Raw genomic sequence first — 17,811 nt, forward strand, 5'->3', positions numbered from 1 at the left:
ATATGTTGATTTGTTTGATACTAATTCTAATATATAACCATGGGTGTGATTTCATGGCAAATTTGATATGATTCATTGATATCTGAAAATCTAATCTGCGTAGCGTGACTTACCATGCTTTTTGTCCTGTTATTATACAACAGCATGTCCTACATGCTCATCACTCTGATTCTGAATATGCATGTCATGATACATTGCATGGGGTTTGGGATGATGTCAAAGTAGGAAGTTTCTGGCAGTTTAATGATCTACGTTATCTGGTGGTTTATCTACAATTCTATCTGGCAGCTTGTTTGTAATTATGGTGGCTTGACCACGCATATCTGATCTGGCAGTTTTAACTGCAAATCTGGTTGCACTGTCCACAATTATCTATTAGTGTGATTTGGGTGGTAGAGTTTTGGAAACTCTATTTTGGTGTGTAGCGGAGATAGGTAAGATATTTTTGAAAAATTTGCATTCTGATTTTTTGAAAAACACAACATTGACCTAACTCCTCCATTGATGGTCTTTATGTGATTGCATCTTTTGGCTTGAATGCAGTTGACATATTGTTTTCATGTTGTTGTTGTAATTGAAATGTTAAGTATTGTTACAAGTCTCACAAACTTGTACCATGTTGATTTTTATGGAAACAGTATGTCATGTCGTGATGACGTATCCCCAACATCGCGACGAGGAACAACCAAGGATTCACATTGCGGCGATGTGTACTTGAGGTCACAATAAGCCTAATTCAGAGAGTTGCATTGCAATGAGGAGACCCCGATGTCACGATGTCAACTCAAAGTTTTCAAATCTTTACAATTTGGTCTTACTTCAACATCAAGTTAGCAAAAGAGCTTCTGTAAGCTCATATAACACCCACAAACGATTATGCACCATTTTATACATATGTGTTACTTATATATGAATGTTTAATGGATTTTAATCGAATTTAAATTAATCATAGTTTCTCCGAAAATGAACATGGTACCTTGTAGCTCGGACCTAGTGACCGGGTTAGGTAACGAGGTGTTATACTGCTTGTTTTACTTATAAATTGTACTCACTAAAACAACTTACAAATGAATAGGTCAAATGCTAAAACTCTCAATATATCTAACTTATGCAAGTCTTAAATATATTAAGTATTACTTGATATACATATCAATTATAATATCAATCCCCACTAACCTAGCCAATAAACTAGGATTATCAATATCCTGATAAAGTTTAAGATAAATCAAATACTTTCAAGATATTTTCACAAAATAAGAAATCCAATTTACTTAATCCGAATTAATCTAATTTTCAAAGTTTTATTCCTTCATAACATAAATTTTCATATATGAAACTTGAGTACTTACACGCATAATCTCATAACAACCTCAACATTATTAAAAATATACTATAAAGAAACCCCTCTCCTGCATTAGGAGAAATGGCAACATATATACATTTTATCACAAAATGAGCGTACCAAATTTATATATTTCTAATATAAGTATATTAAATAAGCTAAGCTAAATCTTGATTATGAATACATTATTTTAGAAATAATAATAGCAATGGCAATGTGCTGAAGTTTCATGGCATGTTGCCCACGACTTCATCAATAAAACGACATAACGTGGAGTGTGAAGATCCACCGTCCATCAAAGCCTTCCTACTCCGATCACTCATCTCTTTCATCCTCTTCCGAACGTCACTATCATGTTCCATCAACCGCCTGATTCCTCTCTCTATTGTTTCCGCCTTCACAAGTTCAACCTCACCCCCGCCATCTATCCTGTAGTCCATTTTAATCTCCACCGCTAATCCCAACTCCTTCACCAATTGCAACGCGTTCAGCTGTTGCTCTGCGTAGAGCGGCCACGTCGCCATTGGCACTCCAAACCATATACTCTCCAATGTCGAGTTCCAGCCGCAGTGCGACACAAACCCTCCTGTCGCAGGATGGCCCAAGATGGCCGATTGTGGTGCCCACCCGATGATCTTACCAATCTCAGCCGTTCGATCCAAGAATCCTTCCGGTAACACCTCTGCCATATTCTCGTAATCAGTCGGGTGTCCCATCTTACCGTTTACTTGCTCCGGGGCTCGACGTAGAGACCACAAGAATCGGAACCCACTCTGCTCCAGTGCACAAGCGATTTCCTTTACCTGATTCGCACTAAAACTTCCCCTGCTCCCAAAGCAGAGAAACACCACAGATGAACGTGGTTGTTGGTCGAGCCATTGCATGATTGAGTCATAATTCTGATGGACCCCACTACAGCCTTCAGTATTCAATATGGGTCCCACCGGGTAAACGGGTGGAAGCTTACAGTTAGAAAGGGAGTCAACTGCATGTGATTCGAGCTCTAAAAATGTATTTACCATGATGCCCTTCATTTCTCTCACTTGTTTCGCCACGGAAAGGAATAAACCAAAACCTTCAGGCTTGAACGTTGCAGATGGAAAGAGTTTAGTGGAAACCGAGTTGACATATGATGGAATAGTGAACTCAGTCTCCGAGTCTGTTAACTCAACGAACTCAAAGTTTTGCTCATCATGAAGAGCTTGAGTGAAAAATAGGAAGCCAAGAAAACCAGCACCCGAAGTGCAAAACAGATAGCTAGGAACGCCGAAGTCGTTAGCCAAGTCTCTAAAAGAAGTACAAAATAAGTCGAGAACAAACCCGGCGAGTCGAGGTGAGCCGGGAACTGAGTTCGAGTGCTCAACTATTTTGGTGACGGCCTCTCTCACAAGTGGTTCATGGGTTTGAACTACACTCCTAATAAAGTTAGCCGCATCTGTGTCTTGAACAGGTTGAGGGAGGTGAATGAATTTGATGCGAGTGGTGGTGCTGGCGGCGGTGAGAGAGTCGGCGTAGGCGGTGCTTTCAGCGTCGACGGTTCGCTCGATGATGAGAACGGAGATGGAGAGGTTGGAATTGAGATCCACTAAAAGCTTAGCCACTTCAACCGTGGATACCAAATGGCCCTTTGCAGGGAATGGGATGAACACTAGCTCCGCTTTCTTCATCTTCGAAATGAAAACGGAAACAGGAAAGAGAAGTTAAGTGTGGAAGAGTTTAACAGCGAAGGATGGGAAAGCTGATTGGGTTTGCGTGGTTTAGTTTTCTCCCGCTTATTAATAAAGACGAGAGTGCATCAGTCAGAAAAGCTAAATGGTGCCAAGTATGATGTCATTGCTTTGCTGTCGCTTCTTTTTTTTATTATTTTGTTTTGCTTAACAGTCATGCTAGCTTTGACTATTCTCCATTTTTTTCTTCTTTTTTTAGTCTTTCTTTATTTTTTCTTATTCACTTTTTGTGCTTTCTTTATTTTTTTTCTCTCTTTCCTTATTTTTTCTTATTCACTTTTTGTGTTTTCTTTGTTTTTGTTTGCAAATTTATTTTATATGTATCTCTATGTATTCACAAATTAGGATAGATAAATAAAGATGCATGCCTTCTCTCAAATTCTATCGGCTACCAATAATTTTTCTTAGAAAGTGAGTGAATAATGAATTATTTCACAAGTTGATTTGGACTCATGTTATCTTTAAGTTTTATTTTTTTTATTGTTTAACAAGTATTTACTTTTAGGAGTTTTTATTTACTCTTGTAGCACATTTTTCAGTAGTGCTTATACAATCTTACTTTTGTAAGTGATTTTAAGAATGATTTTGTTGTTCTCTCCAAATTGGTGGGTGTGTAGTTCTTTTTCTAATTTTTTTTTGAACCATTTGAGACTAATTTTTTTATCGTATTAAGTGCTTGCAATTACTCTAAATATGTCGCATTTAAGTTGTGATAGAGCTAATTAATAGCGTGTCATAATGTTCATTTGATGTTAAGGTTTAAACATTTACTATGTTCATAGAGCTTGTCCTTCGTTGCTTACGATAAATGTTTGTTGTTTTCATTTTTTCGAATTTTATAGTCCTATTCATGAAATAAATTAATGAATTTCTCTTTAAAAAATTGGGAATAAAAAATTGGGAATAGACTTTGCTGATTTTAAAAAAAATAATAGAGTTTTAGGTTAATTTTAATATTATCTAGAGAAATAAGTTAATTTTGGCTGATGAGGCAAAAGCACTCTTTATCGGAACCCTTTTTTTAGAAAATCGCCTTTACAAAACTGTTTTGTGTCAATAAAGGTTTATTGGTTAAACATATGGTATTTTGTTAGTGTGATCTTGGTATGTTTTCATTTTTAATTCATTTTTTAAAATATTTTTAAATTTATTTCTTTATATAGACTAAATATTAAATATTTAATTATATGATAAAAATATTTTTCAATATATAATATGATATTAAATATATTTTATTTTTTAAAAACATCAACTAACTATTTTGATATATTTTTCTTGTTATTTTTTAACTATTTAATTCATGTTTTTAATTAATAATTTTTTATTTACATAGACAAAATAATAAATAATTATATGATAAAATATATTTTTTCAATATATAGTATTATGTTAAATATATTTTATTTAAAATATCAACTATATGTTTTGATATTTTTTTATATTTTTTAAAAATATATTTTTTAACAAAACGGTTTGTTTTGCACAATAGTAATTTGAACGTAAGTAACATCTAGGGAAGATGAACGCCTAACCTGTAACACCCCATACCCGACCCGGTCGCCAGGTCCGAGCTATGGGATGTATAATCAGTACCAAAACAACTTCATTTAAACATAATGTATTTCTCCATCATTATAAGAACTCAATTTCACAAACATGATTATTATATTAGTATATCATAATATATTTCAAACTGGAGTTTATACGAGCTTTCAAAAGCTCTTTTTGATGACCCGAGAGCATTGGAGGACTAAAATGCAAAATTTTCAAAGATTTCAAGTTGATGTCGCGACCTCTAAAACAGTATACATACTTCAAGACTCGAGGACCAAATTGCAAAGTTTTCCAAACTGTACCAAATGGACATCGCGACCTTATAGTTCAATGTCGTGACTTCAAAGGTTGGCGTCACGACATTCAATGGGTGGTGTTGTATCCTTGAAGACAGTAACCAACTTTCCAACAAGATGATCAAATTGTAAAACTTTTAAAACATTATAGAGTTGATGTCGCGACATTAATAGGGTACGTCACGACGAGATAACCTAGCATCGCGACATTCTCAATAGTCCACTATGTTCCAAATTCCATACATGTAACACCCCCTAACCCCAAACCGTCGCCGGAACAGGGTTACGAGGCATTACCGGACATATCAAACAATTTACAAATAATTCTTAAATAAATAACCAACATATTAAAATAATTCATAAATACGTATAAATTTCACTAATTGACTCCATTCATTTTTTTTCTTTTATAAAAATTTCGGCAACATTTCTGCTTATTTTTACATAAAACCCCCTGTAAAATTTCAAAACATAAGCAACCCAATTCCAGTATTTCAACAAAGGCATTTATATACTTAAATCTTACTTGACATATTGACATAACAACTTAATTAATAAAAATCCTATTATCATTTCTAATTAACACATAAAATTAATTAAGTCATTTCAATTTGATACCAATGCCATGAAGGACTTCTACCATTTTACTAATATAATCATCAAAACACATAATATCTTACTTTACAACAAAACTATATAACATACCAAAATAACCATCATAATTCTTATGTACATGCCACTTTCATTTAAGGAAGAAAACATCACCAAAATCTCTATGCAGGAGTCGGGATTGTCTTGGATGCTGAACCGAGACTCTGACCCCTTTTTAACCTGCGCACGGAAACAACCTTACGCTAAGTATTGTATACTCAGTGGTATTACCATAATTCAAATTATAATAGAAATAAAGAATTATAATTACCAAGCATGTAACTCTCCAATTTCTTAAATATCAATTTATTCATAAATTTTCATTATTTGACAATAACAATACAATATTAAGCTATTCTTCAATCTCAATCACCTATCATAATTTTAAATTTTCTCATATTCAATACGGCTATAGATCAAATTCATTTGATTTTCTCATTTCAATTATTCACCCTATTAACAATCTGGACTTTGACGGATGCACGGATTCCAACCCAAACACACCAGTACGGCACATTGTACCTAAAACGGTACATAGTACCTGATCAGTATACGACACATAAGTGCCTGTAACGACACACGAGGTGCCTGAAACGACACATAAAGTGCCTGAGATGCGACACATAAAGTGCCTGATCGGCAAAGTCGATAAATCCCGTACTCTTCTAAATCCTATGGCATGCCAATTATATCCGGCTCAGCCCAACTAGTTAATAGGGTATATAAATTTCACAATCTAATTTTCACTTTTATTTCAAGAATTCATTTTCAATATCAATTATACTTTTTCCATTCACTAATTAAAACACAGTTCAATACCAACACATATTTTCCTTATTCAATTTAATTTTTCTAAATTCAATTCAATAAAGTTACTTACCTTATTATATGCTTACCATACACATAATTTAAATTTAACATCAAATAATAAATAATTTGAATTATAGTAATACAGACCAGAATTCTCTTCGGATTTAATCCTCGATGATCTTTTCTTTTCCTTTTTGGGCCGATGCTTCAGGCTCGATATTAGCTACGGAAAATTAAAATAATTTCACAATCATAGCACAAAACAATTTAATTGCTGAAATTTTTATCTAACTTTTACTTTAATTCTAATTTAATCCTAACTAACCTATATATTTTTCTTTCTCAATCCATACCTTTTTACTACTTATTTTCCTACCAAACTCACATTTAACTATCTAATTTTTATCATATTTTCATAATTTCGAATTTATTTCAATTTAATCCCTAAAATTCAAAACTTATAGTTTAGTTCACAATTTAATCCTTTTATAAACTCTAACTAGAAACTCTATCAAATAAACCCTCAATTCCATCATTTATTCAACATAAACCCTACTCAAAAATCTATTAACTTTTAAATTTTCAACTTAAATCCAAGAGTATTTCACTCTAGGATTCCAAAAACATCAAATTTATGAGAAAAGGACTTGATTTAGCTTACCTATTAAACTTCAAGCTTCAAATCCCTAGTTTTCCCTTTTATTTTCTTTTCCCTCTCCTTTCTTTCTTTTTCGTCTGTTCTCTGTTTCTTTTTAGCTATTCTGTTTCTCTTTTTCTATTCTTTTATTTCATTTGTTTTCTTTTATGCATTAGTTAATAATAATGATAATAATATATTATTATTATCATATAATAATATTTTATTCACAAATATCTTTTACTTAAATTATAAGAAAATGTTTTATTTTATTACAAGTGTGTTTTTATATATTTTACACATTTATTATTTTATCACCACACAATTGTCTTTATCTTATTTGTTTCCTATAATATATTATCTTAATTTTAATTAATATAATTTATAATATTTTAATTTAATAATATTTTTGTAATATAAATCAAGAAAAAATCTAAGATTTTTCCATCTATTGCCTCCTAAACTTAAGTCATTGGCTTATTTACCTATTTAGTCCCTCTTATTTTATTTTAATCTATGATTAAACTTTCACTTCTATTGTAATTTAATCCTTTTTACTAATTACTCTTAATTAAGCTAAATTCACCTATCTAAAACCTAATTAAACACACAACTAGTCTAGTAAATATTTCTAATAATTATTTTCGAACTCAATTTACTAAGACGGAGGCCCGATAATGTACTTTTCTGATGCCCGTGAATTTTTGGGTCATTACCATACATTTTCAAGTTAACATAAGACTTCAATGGTTGGTTATAAGGCCCCAAAACGACCATTCCCACACCTATGATAGTTCATCATACAATTACCAATCCAATCACACATTTTCCATACATAAAATAAGCTTTACACCATGCAAAACATACAAACATACCATAATTCTCAAATACCATATTGTTATTCATCATTATGTCTTGTTTAACTACACTTTGCCACCTTAACTTACCAACTTGTGCAAATTAAGATCATCACACAAATGGCATGAAACACATCCAAAACCATGGATTAAATAGTTCACTTATCAATCCTAGCATACAAATTCAACCATAGTCACAATTGCCACATGAAAATTCACTCAAAATGACCATTTGCACAACTAATTACCCGTATATACATGCCACACAAAATGAACATAATTCTATCATCTTATTAATAGTGTATGCTTCGCGTTGATTTGGCTCGGCAAGTTCTGCAAGGTGATGATCTACAAGCAGAGAAGCAACTAGAGTAAGCATATATATGTTTAGTAAGTTCAAATGGAAAATACTATGCTTACCTTGATCATATATAAGCATATTAAATACCAAACATTTTGGCATACAATTGATCATCCTTGGCACATAATGTCATAGCTAAACACATGCCAATATTGACAACCAAATAGGTTAGGCACATTATGTAACACCCCTTAACCCCAAACCGTCGCCGAAACAGGGTTACGAGGCACTACCGGACATAACAAACAATTTACAATTAATTCTTAGATAAATATCTAACATATTAAAATAAAACATAATTTCTTATAAATTTTACCAGTTGACTCATTCATTTTACTTTTTTTTTATAAATTTCGGTAGCATTTCTGCTTATTTTTACATAAAACCCCCTGCAAGCTTCAAGATTATAACCCAACCAATTCCAATGTTTCAACCAATTTTGACATATTCCCTTTTTATAAACATAAAACCTCACCTGTAAATTTCAAAAAGCATAACCCAACTAATTCTAATGTTACAACCGATATTTATATTCTCACATATATTTAAAATCATATTTAACATTTCAGCTACCATCATAAAGATTGTATAAAAAGATTTATCGAATAACATTTATTGCATCTAGAATAAATAATTTGTAACATAATACATCAAAATTAAGTTTACTATACATGCCATAATTTTAAAGTGTTGAGTTCGAAATACCAACAGTGGTGGATAGTGTGGATAAGTTCCCGACTATTCCCGAATTCTCGAGCTGAACTGGTAACACTATAAAACAAAGAAAAGAAAAAGGGATAAGCATATAGCTTAGTAAGTAAGCATATGACAAATAAACAAATTTCTAACATGATTTCAATGAAACATAACTCTAATCACACATAAATTTCATTGTTTATTCAATTTCCAGCAAGCTATTTTTCTGCATCACGGTCACTAATTTATTTTTATTTGGAGCTACAGGGCTCCAAATTAAGTTCCGTAAATTTTCCTTGAAACTAGACTCGTATACCATTCTACATTCTTTGGGGGTTCCCAAGAATCTGACCTCACGAAGCCAAAACTCACTTTTACTGAATTTAGCAAACAATTTATTCTCTCTCAGAATCTGCAATACAGTTCTCAAATGTTCGGCGTGCTCGGATTCATCCGGAGAATAAATTAAAATGTCATCTATGAACACCACCATGAACTTATCCAAATACGGTCGAAAAATTCGGTTCATCAAATCCATAAAAATAGCCGGAGCATTAGTTAAACCAAAAGGCATCACCAGAAATTCATAGTGTCCATACCTCGTTTTGAAAGCAGTTTGTGGCACATCTGACTCTCTAACTCTCAACTGATAGTAACTAGATCTCAGATCAATCTTCGAAAACACTGTTGCTCCTTTTAGTTGGTCAAACAAATCATCAATTCTCGGCAAAGGATACTTGTCCTTTATAGTCACTTTGTTGAGCTGACGATAGTCAATAAAAAGTCTCATAGAGCCGTCTTTCTTTTTCACAAATAGTACAGGAGCACCCCAGAGAGAAAAACTCGATCTCACAAATCCTTTATTTGTCAACTCTTGTAACTGAGCTTTTAATTCTTTTAACTCAGTCGGAGCTATCCGATACGGAGCAATAGAAATCGGTATAGTACCAGGTAACAAGTCAATAGCAAACCCAACTTCTCTAATCGGAGGTAACCCTGGCAGTTCCTCTGGAAATACGTCCAGAAATTCACAGACTACCGGTATTGATTCAAGCTTCGACCCAGTTATACCAGTATTCAACACATAAGCTTCACATCCTTTTCTCATGTATTTCTGAGCAGACATGTGTGAGATTACCATAGGCAATTTATTCAGCTCCTCTACTTCAAACCGAAGAATTTCACCATTTTCACACTTCAATTCAAGGATTTTCTGTCTACAATTTACTTTGCCATCATGCAACACCGACCAATTCATCACCAAAATAACATCAAACTCATCAAATGGTAACAACATTAAATTAGCCGGGAAACAGTGACCTTGAATCATCAAAAGACAATTCTTGCAAACTTTATCGACTAAAACATATTTGCCTAAAGGATTTGATACTTTAACCACAAATTCAGTATTTTCAACAGGTAAATTCTTATTAGATACTAAATTCACACATACATATGAATGAGTAGACCCAGGGCCAATCAAAGCAACAACATCAATATCATGAAGAGAAAATGTACCAGTAATCACGTCAGGAGATGATGCATCCTCACGAGCACGTATGGCATAAGCTCTGGCAGGCGCTCTAGTTTCGAGTCTCCTGGCTGTATCTTTCACCACGCTTTTACCGCTAACTCTGCTTCCAGCATTTTTCGGTGGTCTACCTCTACTAACAGTTTCACCCGATCCAACTCTTTGTAATCTTTCTTCTTCTATCCTCTTAGGACAATCTTTTATGTAGTGCTCTTGAGAACCACACCTGAAATAGGCTCGTCTAGATCCCCAACACTCACCAACATGTTGCCTGCCACACTGTTGACACTCGGGTCTATTATTCCCTGCATTGCCCACACTTGCCATTGAAGTAGCTTGAGTTTTAGCACCAGAGTATGACTTTCCTCGATCTCTACGTGAATACCTAGCTGAACCAGTTGATCGTAGATTCATCTCTTTAAACTTCTTTGATTGGGATTGAAATGTCTTGCTCATTGACCTTTTTCTTACATCTCGAGCTTCAATCTCCGCTTTTCTCTTTTCTTTACTCAGTTCTTTAGCCTTGCAAACTCGATCAACCAGTACTACAAATTCTTTCAATTCTAAAATCCTGACATACAATCTGATATCTTCATTTAACCCCTCTTCGAATCTTTTGCACATGATGGCCTCTGTGGACACACATTCTTAGGCATATTTGCTGAACCTGACAAACTCCCTTTCATATTTTGCCACAGACATTCGGCCCTGCTTCAATTCGAGAAACTCCTTGCATTTTTTATCAATAAACCGTTGGCTTATGTACTTCTTTCTGAATTCTTCCTGGAATAAATCCCATGTAACTCTTTCTTTCGAACCACAGATACTAGTGTTTTCCACCAACGGTATGTTGAAACCTTCAGTAAAGATATAACACATTTCAGGCATTCCTCGGGAGTACAAGATAGCTCATCAAAAACTCGAATAGAGTTTTCAAGCCAAAACTCTACTTTTTCTGGATCATCATCTATATTTTCTCTAAAATCCTCAGCCCCTTGCTTTCGAATTTTATCAACTGGAGGTTTACTCAATCTTACCAACTCAACACCTTGTGGAGCTACGGGGACTAGATGAGGAATAGGAGGGGGTGGAGGAGGTTGAACATTTGGGTTTGCTCGAACAAATTCTGTATACCAATTGTTCATCATATGAAGAAATGTTTCTCGAGCCTCATCATAACTTTGTGTTTCGTGTCTACTTTCCTCAGGCGCGGTCCCTTGCATGGGAGCCGGTGCATTACTTTCCACATCATCCATTACAGCTCAGTCGGGTTCTATTTACTATATAAAAAAATAAACACAATTTAAAATGTTAAAAATCACCACACTATCATAATATTTTTATGGCATGTATAGATAGACTTTCACGCATATTTTGTTAGTCTGAGAACCGGCTAAATCGTAGCTCTGATACCACTAAATATAACACCCCTTAACTTTAAACTGTCACCGAAATAGGGTTACGAGGTACTACCGGACATAACAAACAATTTATTAATTCCTAGATAAATATCTAACATATTAAAATAAAACATAATTTTTTATCAATTTTACTAGTTGACTTCGTTCATTTTACCCTTTTTTTTATAAATTTCGGCAGCATTTCTGCTTATTTTTACGTAAAGCCCCTTGCAAGTTTCAAGATTATAACCCAACCAATTCCAATGTTTCAACCAATTTCGACATATTCCCTTTTTATAAACATACAACCTCACTTGTAAATTTCCAGAAGCATAACCCAACCAATTCTAGTGTTACAACTGATATTTATATTCTCACATATATTTAAAATCATATTTAACATTTCAGCTACCATCATAAAGATTGCATAAAAAGATTTATCGAATAACATTTATTGCATCTAGACTAAATACTTTGTAACATAATACATCAAAATTAAGTCTACTATACATGCCATAATTTTACAGTGTTGATTTCAAAATACCAACAATGGTGGATAGTGTGGATAAGTTCCCGACTATTCCCGAATTCCTGAGCTGGACTGGTAACACTATAAAACAAAGAAAAGAAAAAGGGATAAGCATATAGCTTAGTAAGTAAGCATATGAAAAATAAACAAATTTCTAACATGATTTCAATGAAACATAACTCTATTCACACATAAATTTCATTGTTTATTCAATTTCCAGCAAGTTGTTTTTCTGCATCACGGTCACTAATTTATTTTTATATGGAGCGACAGGGATCCAAATTAAGTTCTATAAATTTTCCTTGAAACTAGACTTGTATACCTTCCTACCATATTATTTTCAGAATTTTTGGTATAGCCAATTAGTACAGTTTATTCTTTAATCTTCCCCTATTTCACTGCTTGACAACTCTGACCCCTCTTCACTAAAATTTACTTAACTCTTTGTATGAAATTCAAACGATGTTCTTGTTTGTTTCTCCTGAAAATAGACTTATTTAGGAATTCAAGAATCTAAATTTTAAGCCATAATTATTTTTGTACAATTTTTGGTGATTTTCCAAAATTGGAACAGGGGATTTCAAAATCAATTCAACCGTGTCTCACTAAAATTCAAATACCCTAAAATATATAACTCTTTTGCTTACTCTATTTCTTTCATATGAAAATAGACTCATTCATATTCAACTTCATATATTATTCAATCTCTAATTCAATTTCCACCATTTATGGTGATTTTTAAAATTTGCTTAACTGCTGTTATTCAAAACTGTTTTATTTCTAAATTTACTCTTTTGTAGTTTGAATATTTCATACCATCTTACATTTGGGTCGATTAAGTATCAAACTCGATATTCCCCACATAATCTTGTCCATTTTATATATACATTCACCTTTTCGATTTCCCTATTGAACACTTGAAATATTATCCGCTACTCGGTGGATTCAGCACTTAGCAACCACCATAAATTCAGTGACACAGGGAATCAGCACATAGCAACCCCTTTCACAATTAAGGATACGGTGGAATCAGCACTTAGAAACCACCTTTATATTCAGTGAAACGGGGAATCAGCACTTAGCAACCCCTTTCACGATCAAAGATACGGTGGAATCAGCACATAGCAACCACCTTTATATTCAGTGATACGGGGAATCAGCACTTAGCAACCCCTTTCACAATCAAAGATACGGTGGGATCAGCAGTTAGCAACCACCTCTAGAGTCAATAATTCGGGGAATCAGCACTTAACAACCCCTCGGGGAATCAGCATTTAGCGACCCCTTTTTATTCAATGTATTCTGGCCTATTCCGAGTGTTCAATCGGAAACCTGATTTTTCAACATTTTACCACCTTTCCCATCTTAACCATATTTTTAGGATCTATATCGAATATTTATTTTATATTCAATCAAATCTCAACAATATATTGAATAACGTTAAAATATTGCATTAAGTCATATAAATACTTACCTCGGTGCAAAATATTGTAATTTTGCAATTTACTCCACGATCTTTTCCTTTCCCCGTTTGAGATTGTCTTCTTGTCTTTCTTGATTATGAGCTAGAGAAAGTGAAAAAACCCTAGCTATGGCTTCCTTCAAATTTCGGCAGCAACTAATGAAGATGGACACCATTTTTCCATCTTTTTCCCATTTTAATTTTATTTATTTACTAATGACTAAAATGCCCTTACTTAAAAAAATCTATTTCACTAATCCTATGCCCATTTTTGTCCATCAATTAACTAATGGTCTAATTACCACTTAAGGACCTCCAATTTAAAATTTCATAACAATTGGACACCTCTAACATGTAGAACTCAACTTTTGCACTTTTTACAATTTAGTTCTTTTGACTAAATTGAGTTCCCAAACGTCGAAATTTTCAAACAAAATTTTACGAAATTTTTTAATAAAATTGTAGACCATAAAAATATAATGATAATAATATTTTCCCTCGTCGGATTTGTGGTCCCGAAACCACTGTTCCGACTAGGCCCAGAGTCGGGCTATTACACATTAACATATCAAGAATAACATCATTTCATACCAAAGCATTCCAATTTGACCCACAAATCATGATAAGATATTAATGCCATATTTTATCATCAACCCATAAGATTACATCATTTACACAAAATCCATTTCAATACATTTTCAAGTTTCCAATTTCAGTTATAGTGTTTTGTTAGATGGAACCCTAGTAAAACAGACTTGGATAAACAGGTGAACTAAACCACACCAAGTTGCTCGTTCAAGCTAAAATTATATCAGGTTGCCTATTTGGGCTTAACCTATACCACATCACATTAGATTACTTGTAACAACTCATTTTTCAATGGTGTCAAAAATGATGGTTTTGGAACCCCATTTTCGATGTTCGATTCCATATATTTAAGATGTTAGTATTAAATTTTATTAACGTTTGGTCCCTTAATTTTGTCAAATTGGTAGTTAATTAATGTATAAAGATTACATTGTAAAAGTTTATTACTATAGATTTTTAATTGATCAAGGAACCAATTGAGCAATTGGACCAATTTTAAAATGCCAAACGGTGGTGGATGTTGATTACAATCCACTAACTTTGGCTAATTATGCTTAAGGTTTTATTAGTTAATGGTAAATTAAATTAATCTTAATTAATTAAGTTTAAATTAAGTATATAAGTTAAAATGATTAAAGAAAAACAAAGCATTTTCATTCATCTTATTCTCCGTCACCAAAATAAGAAAGAAAAATAGGGTTTCAAGTAATTCAACTTTTTGTCCCTCAAATTGGTAAGATTTCAAGTCATTTTCTTATAATTTTTATGTTTTTGAGGTCATGGGAGCTTGATTTAGCTAGCCTATGTACCAATTTGCAAAACTATTAGAATTTCTAAAAGTTACCATTTATGGTTTCTTGAATAAATTGGTATTAAATTGTTAGATTTTAAGCTTAGAAGTGTAAAAGAGCTAGGTTGTAAAGTTTAATTGCTAGTTTTTGAACATATGGAATAAAGTGCATAGATTTCAAATTTGATGTGAAGTTTCTATAATTATTGATAGTTGAGGGTCTTAAAAGGATGTAATTGATATCGGTTTCAAAATTGAAACTCAAATTTGAAAGTTATAGCAATTTTGATTTTAGGGACTAAATTGAATAAAATGAAAAACTTTAGAGATATTCAAAAAATGAAATTGAATTGCTTCATGCATATAATATGTTATAAAATGTTTGGTACTAATAAATTGAACTGAATTATTATATAGATCGAGAATTGAACCAAACCAAGGATAATTGGGGAAAGGCAAAATTGTTGAAAAGCCCTTGAGGATCCAACTTAATTGCTGATTTTTCCAAGTAAGTTCATATGGTATGATTGTATTTAAATTGTTATCCATTTGAATTATGAATATGTGTATGTTTGATTGTAATTTGAATTGTTTGCAATGCGGTACAAAAGGTGAGATATGAGCTAAATTGTAAAGAAATGATCTTATGTGTTAAATATGCCCGAGTGAGCGTAATAAAAGATAGGATACGATTGGCATGTCAATAGGGTTATATGTGTGCTTGTACGAGATATGTGATAGTACGGGATAATTGATTGTATGGAGATCATTACTAATTATATCGGGATGCAACATTTGTTGCGGATCATCGAGTATTGTATGTCTCTAAGGAGACCTTGATATGGCGGAGAGATGTATTGTTATACGATTATATGAATGATTGCCTATAAGTTTTGCTAATGTGGCACTGATGACCAATCCCATGTGACACGTGGCACCTCTCATTATGGAATGTGGTGGACATAAAATAAAAAATTTAAAAAATATATAAATTAATTTAAAAAGTATATATATTTTCACATCAAAAATGAATATGAACGTACGATTTTCTAAATTTATTATTGACGTTCTTTAGTAAGTTTATATGTTTTAAATTTTTTTTATAAAAAATCAATTTTTAGGTTATTATTATTTTAAAAATTATATAAAATTTAAACTTAAAAAACATAAAAATATGTACACATAAATAAATATAAAAAGCCTATAATATTTTGAAAAATATATAAAAATGTACATTATATGATATATAAATAAATAATAATAAAATTTTCTAAATTTAAAAAAATATAAATATATAAAAGAACTAAAAATTTATAAATATATAAATTTAAATATACATAAACATATAAAAAACTAAAATAATATTTACAATGAATTTGGAAACATGGTTGTCCAGATGCATTCGAATCTAGACAATCACCTATCTAATTCACTTTTGATGTTTTTTTTTTACTTTTTATTAATTTATATATTTTAAAAATAATAATAACCTAATATTTCATAAAAAATAAATATATATAAACTTACTAAAAAAATATATGGAATAAATTTTGACATATGAGTGTCCAGATTTAGATATCTCTAGACAACCATTTGTTTAGGGTCATTCTTGATGTGAAATATTACACTTTTTATTATTAATTTATGGGAAATTATTTGGTACATTACCAGTGGAGTTTTTAGACTCTACAAGTAGGGTCAAGGGGTTGACAAGTCCTACTAAAATGTTAAAAAAAACAAAGAGAAACATGTCAGCTTTTTAAAGCTACATGTGGATTAAAAAAAATTCCCTATGAGCGTACAAAATATTCACCCTTAATTTATATACTTTAAAATATTTTTTTATAATTTATGCTCGTTAAGTGTTATGCTGATAGGTTGCCACATGTCATCATTGGATTGGCCATTAATGCCACATCAACACAAACTAACTATGTTAGTGTAGAGGTACCAACCTAGTGAATGAATACAAGTTTATATACCAACTAAGTAAAAAAATACCAACTAGATACTTTTATACGAATTCAGGAGACAACCTACATATTAATTTATTTTTTAGTAAGTTTATATGTTTTTTTTATAAAACATCATATTGCTCTTGTTGTTTTGAAATTTAAAATATATATAAATTAATAAAAAAAAGTAAAGAAAAAAATTTACATAAAATAATCATAGAAAGATGGTTGACCAAATTTAAATGCAACTGGAATCATTATAGACGCAATTTTATTTCATTTATACATTTATATATTTTTATAAATTTATAAAATTTTAAAATTTTTATTTATATGTTATGTATTACCACAACCTCGATAAAAATTCATAAAATTAACGTAAGTTCAAAATCATAAAAAAAAATTCAAACTAACACAAAATTTGACATAATACATAAGAGAAGGTATTACAAAACCACACCTCCAACACCAAATCAACCTCCGACTTTTTTACCCTTTCTTCTCATTTTGGAGTTTCTTAATTTCATCACCGTAAACAAATTTATGAAGCAGACTTTTTTCATCTCATATTTATTAATAATTTATTTATTCATATATCAATTATGATTATAATGATAATTGGTGT

The 17,811-nt window shown here is 31.9% G+C and overlaps 1 protein-coding gene across 1 annotated transcript; it reads right to left on the reverse strand.

Annotated features, from left to right (window-relative positions):
* Nucleotides 1–1,281: 1,281 nt before the first annotated feature.
* Nucleotides 1,282–3,440, reverse strand: LOC107954867 (anthocyanidin 3-O-glucosyltransferase 2). Its single transcript, XM_016890555.2, has one exon. It carries the CDS (start codon nt 3,007–3,009, stop codon nt 1,570–1,572), a length of 1,440 nt encoding a protein of 479 aa, XP_016746044.2. The 5' UTR covers nt 3,010–3,440; the 3' UTR covers nt 1,282–1,569.
* Nucleotides 3,441–17,811: the final 14,371 nt, after the last annotated feature.

This window comes from Gossypium hirsutum, chromosome D07 (genome assembly GCF_007990345.1).
Source record: "Gossypium hirsutum isolate 1008001.06 chromosome D07, Gossypium_hirsutum_v2.1, whole genome shotgun sequence".
Classification (NCBI taxonomy): domain Eukaryota; kingdom Viridiplantae; phylum Streptophyta; class Magnoliopsida; order Malvales; family Malvaceae; genus Gossypium; species Gossypium hirsutum.

Bases quoted from the DNA above. Each gene is read 5' to 3' on its own strand.
- LOC107954867 (XM_016890555.2), bottom strand. From the start codon at position 3,009: ATGAAGAAAGCGGAGCTAGTGTTCATCCCATTCCCTGCAAAGGGCCAT.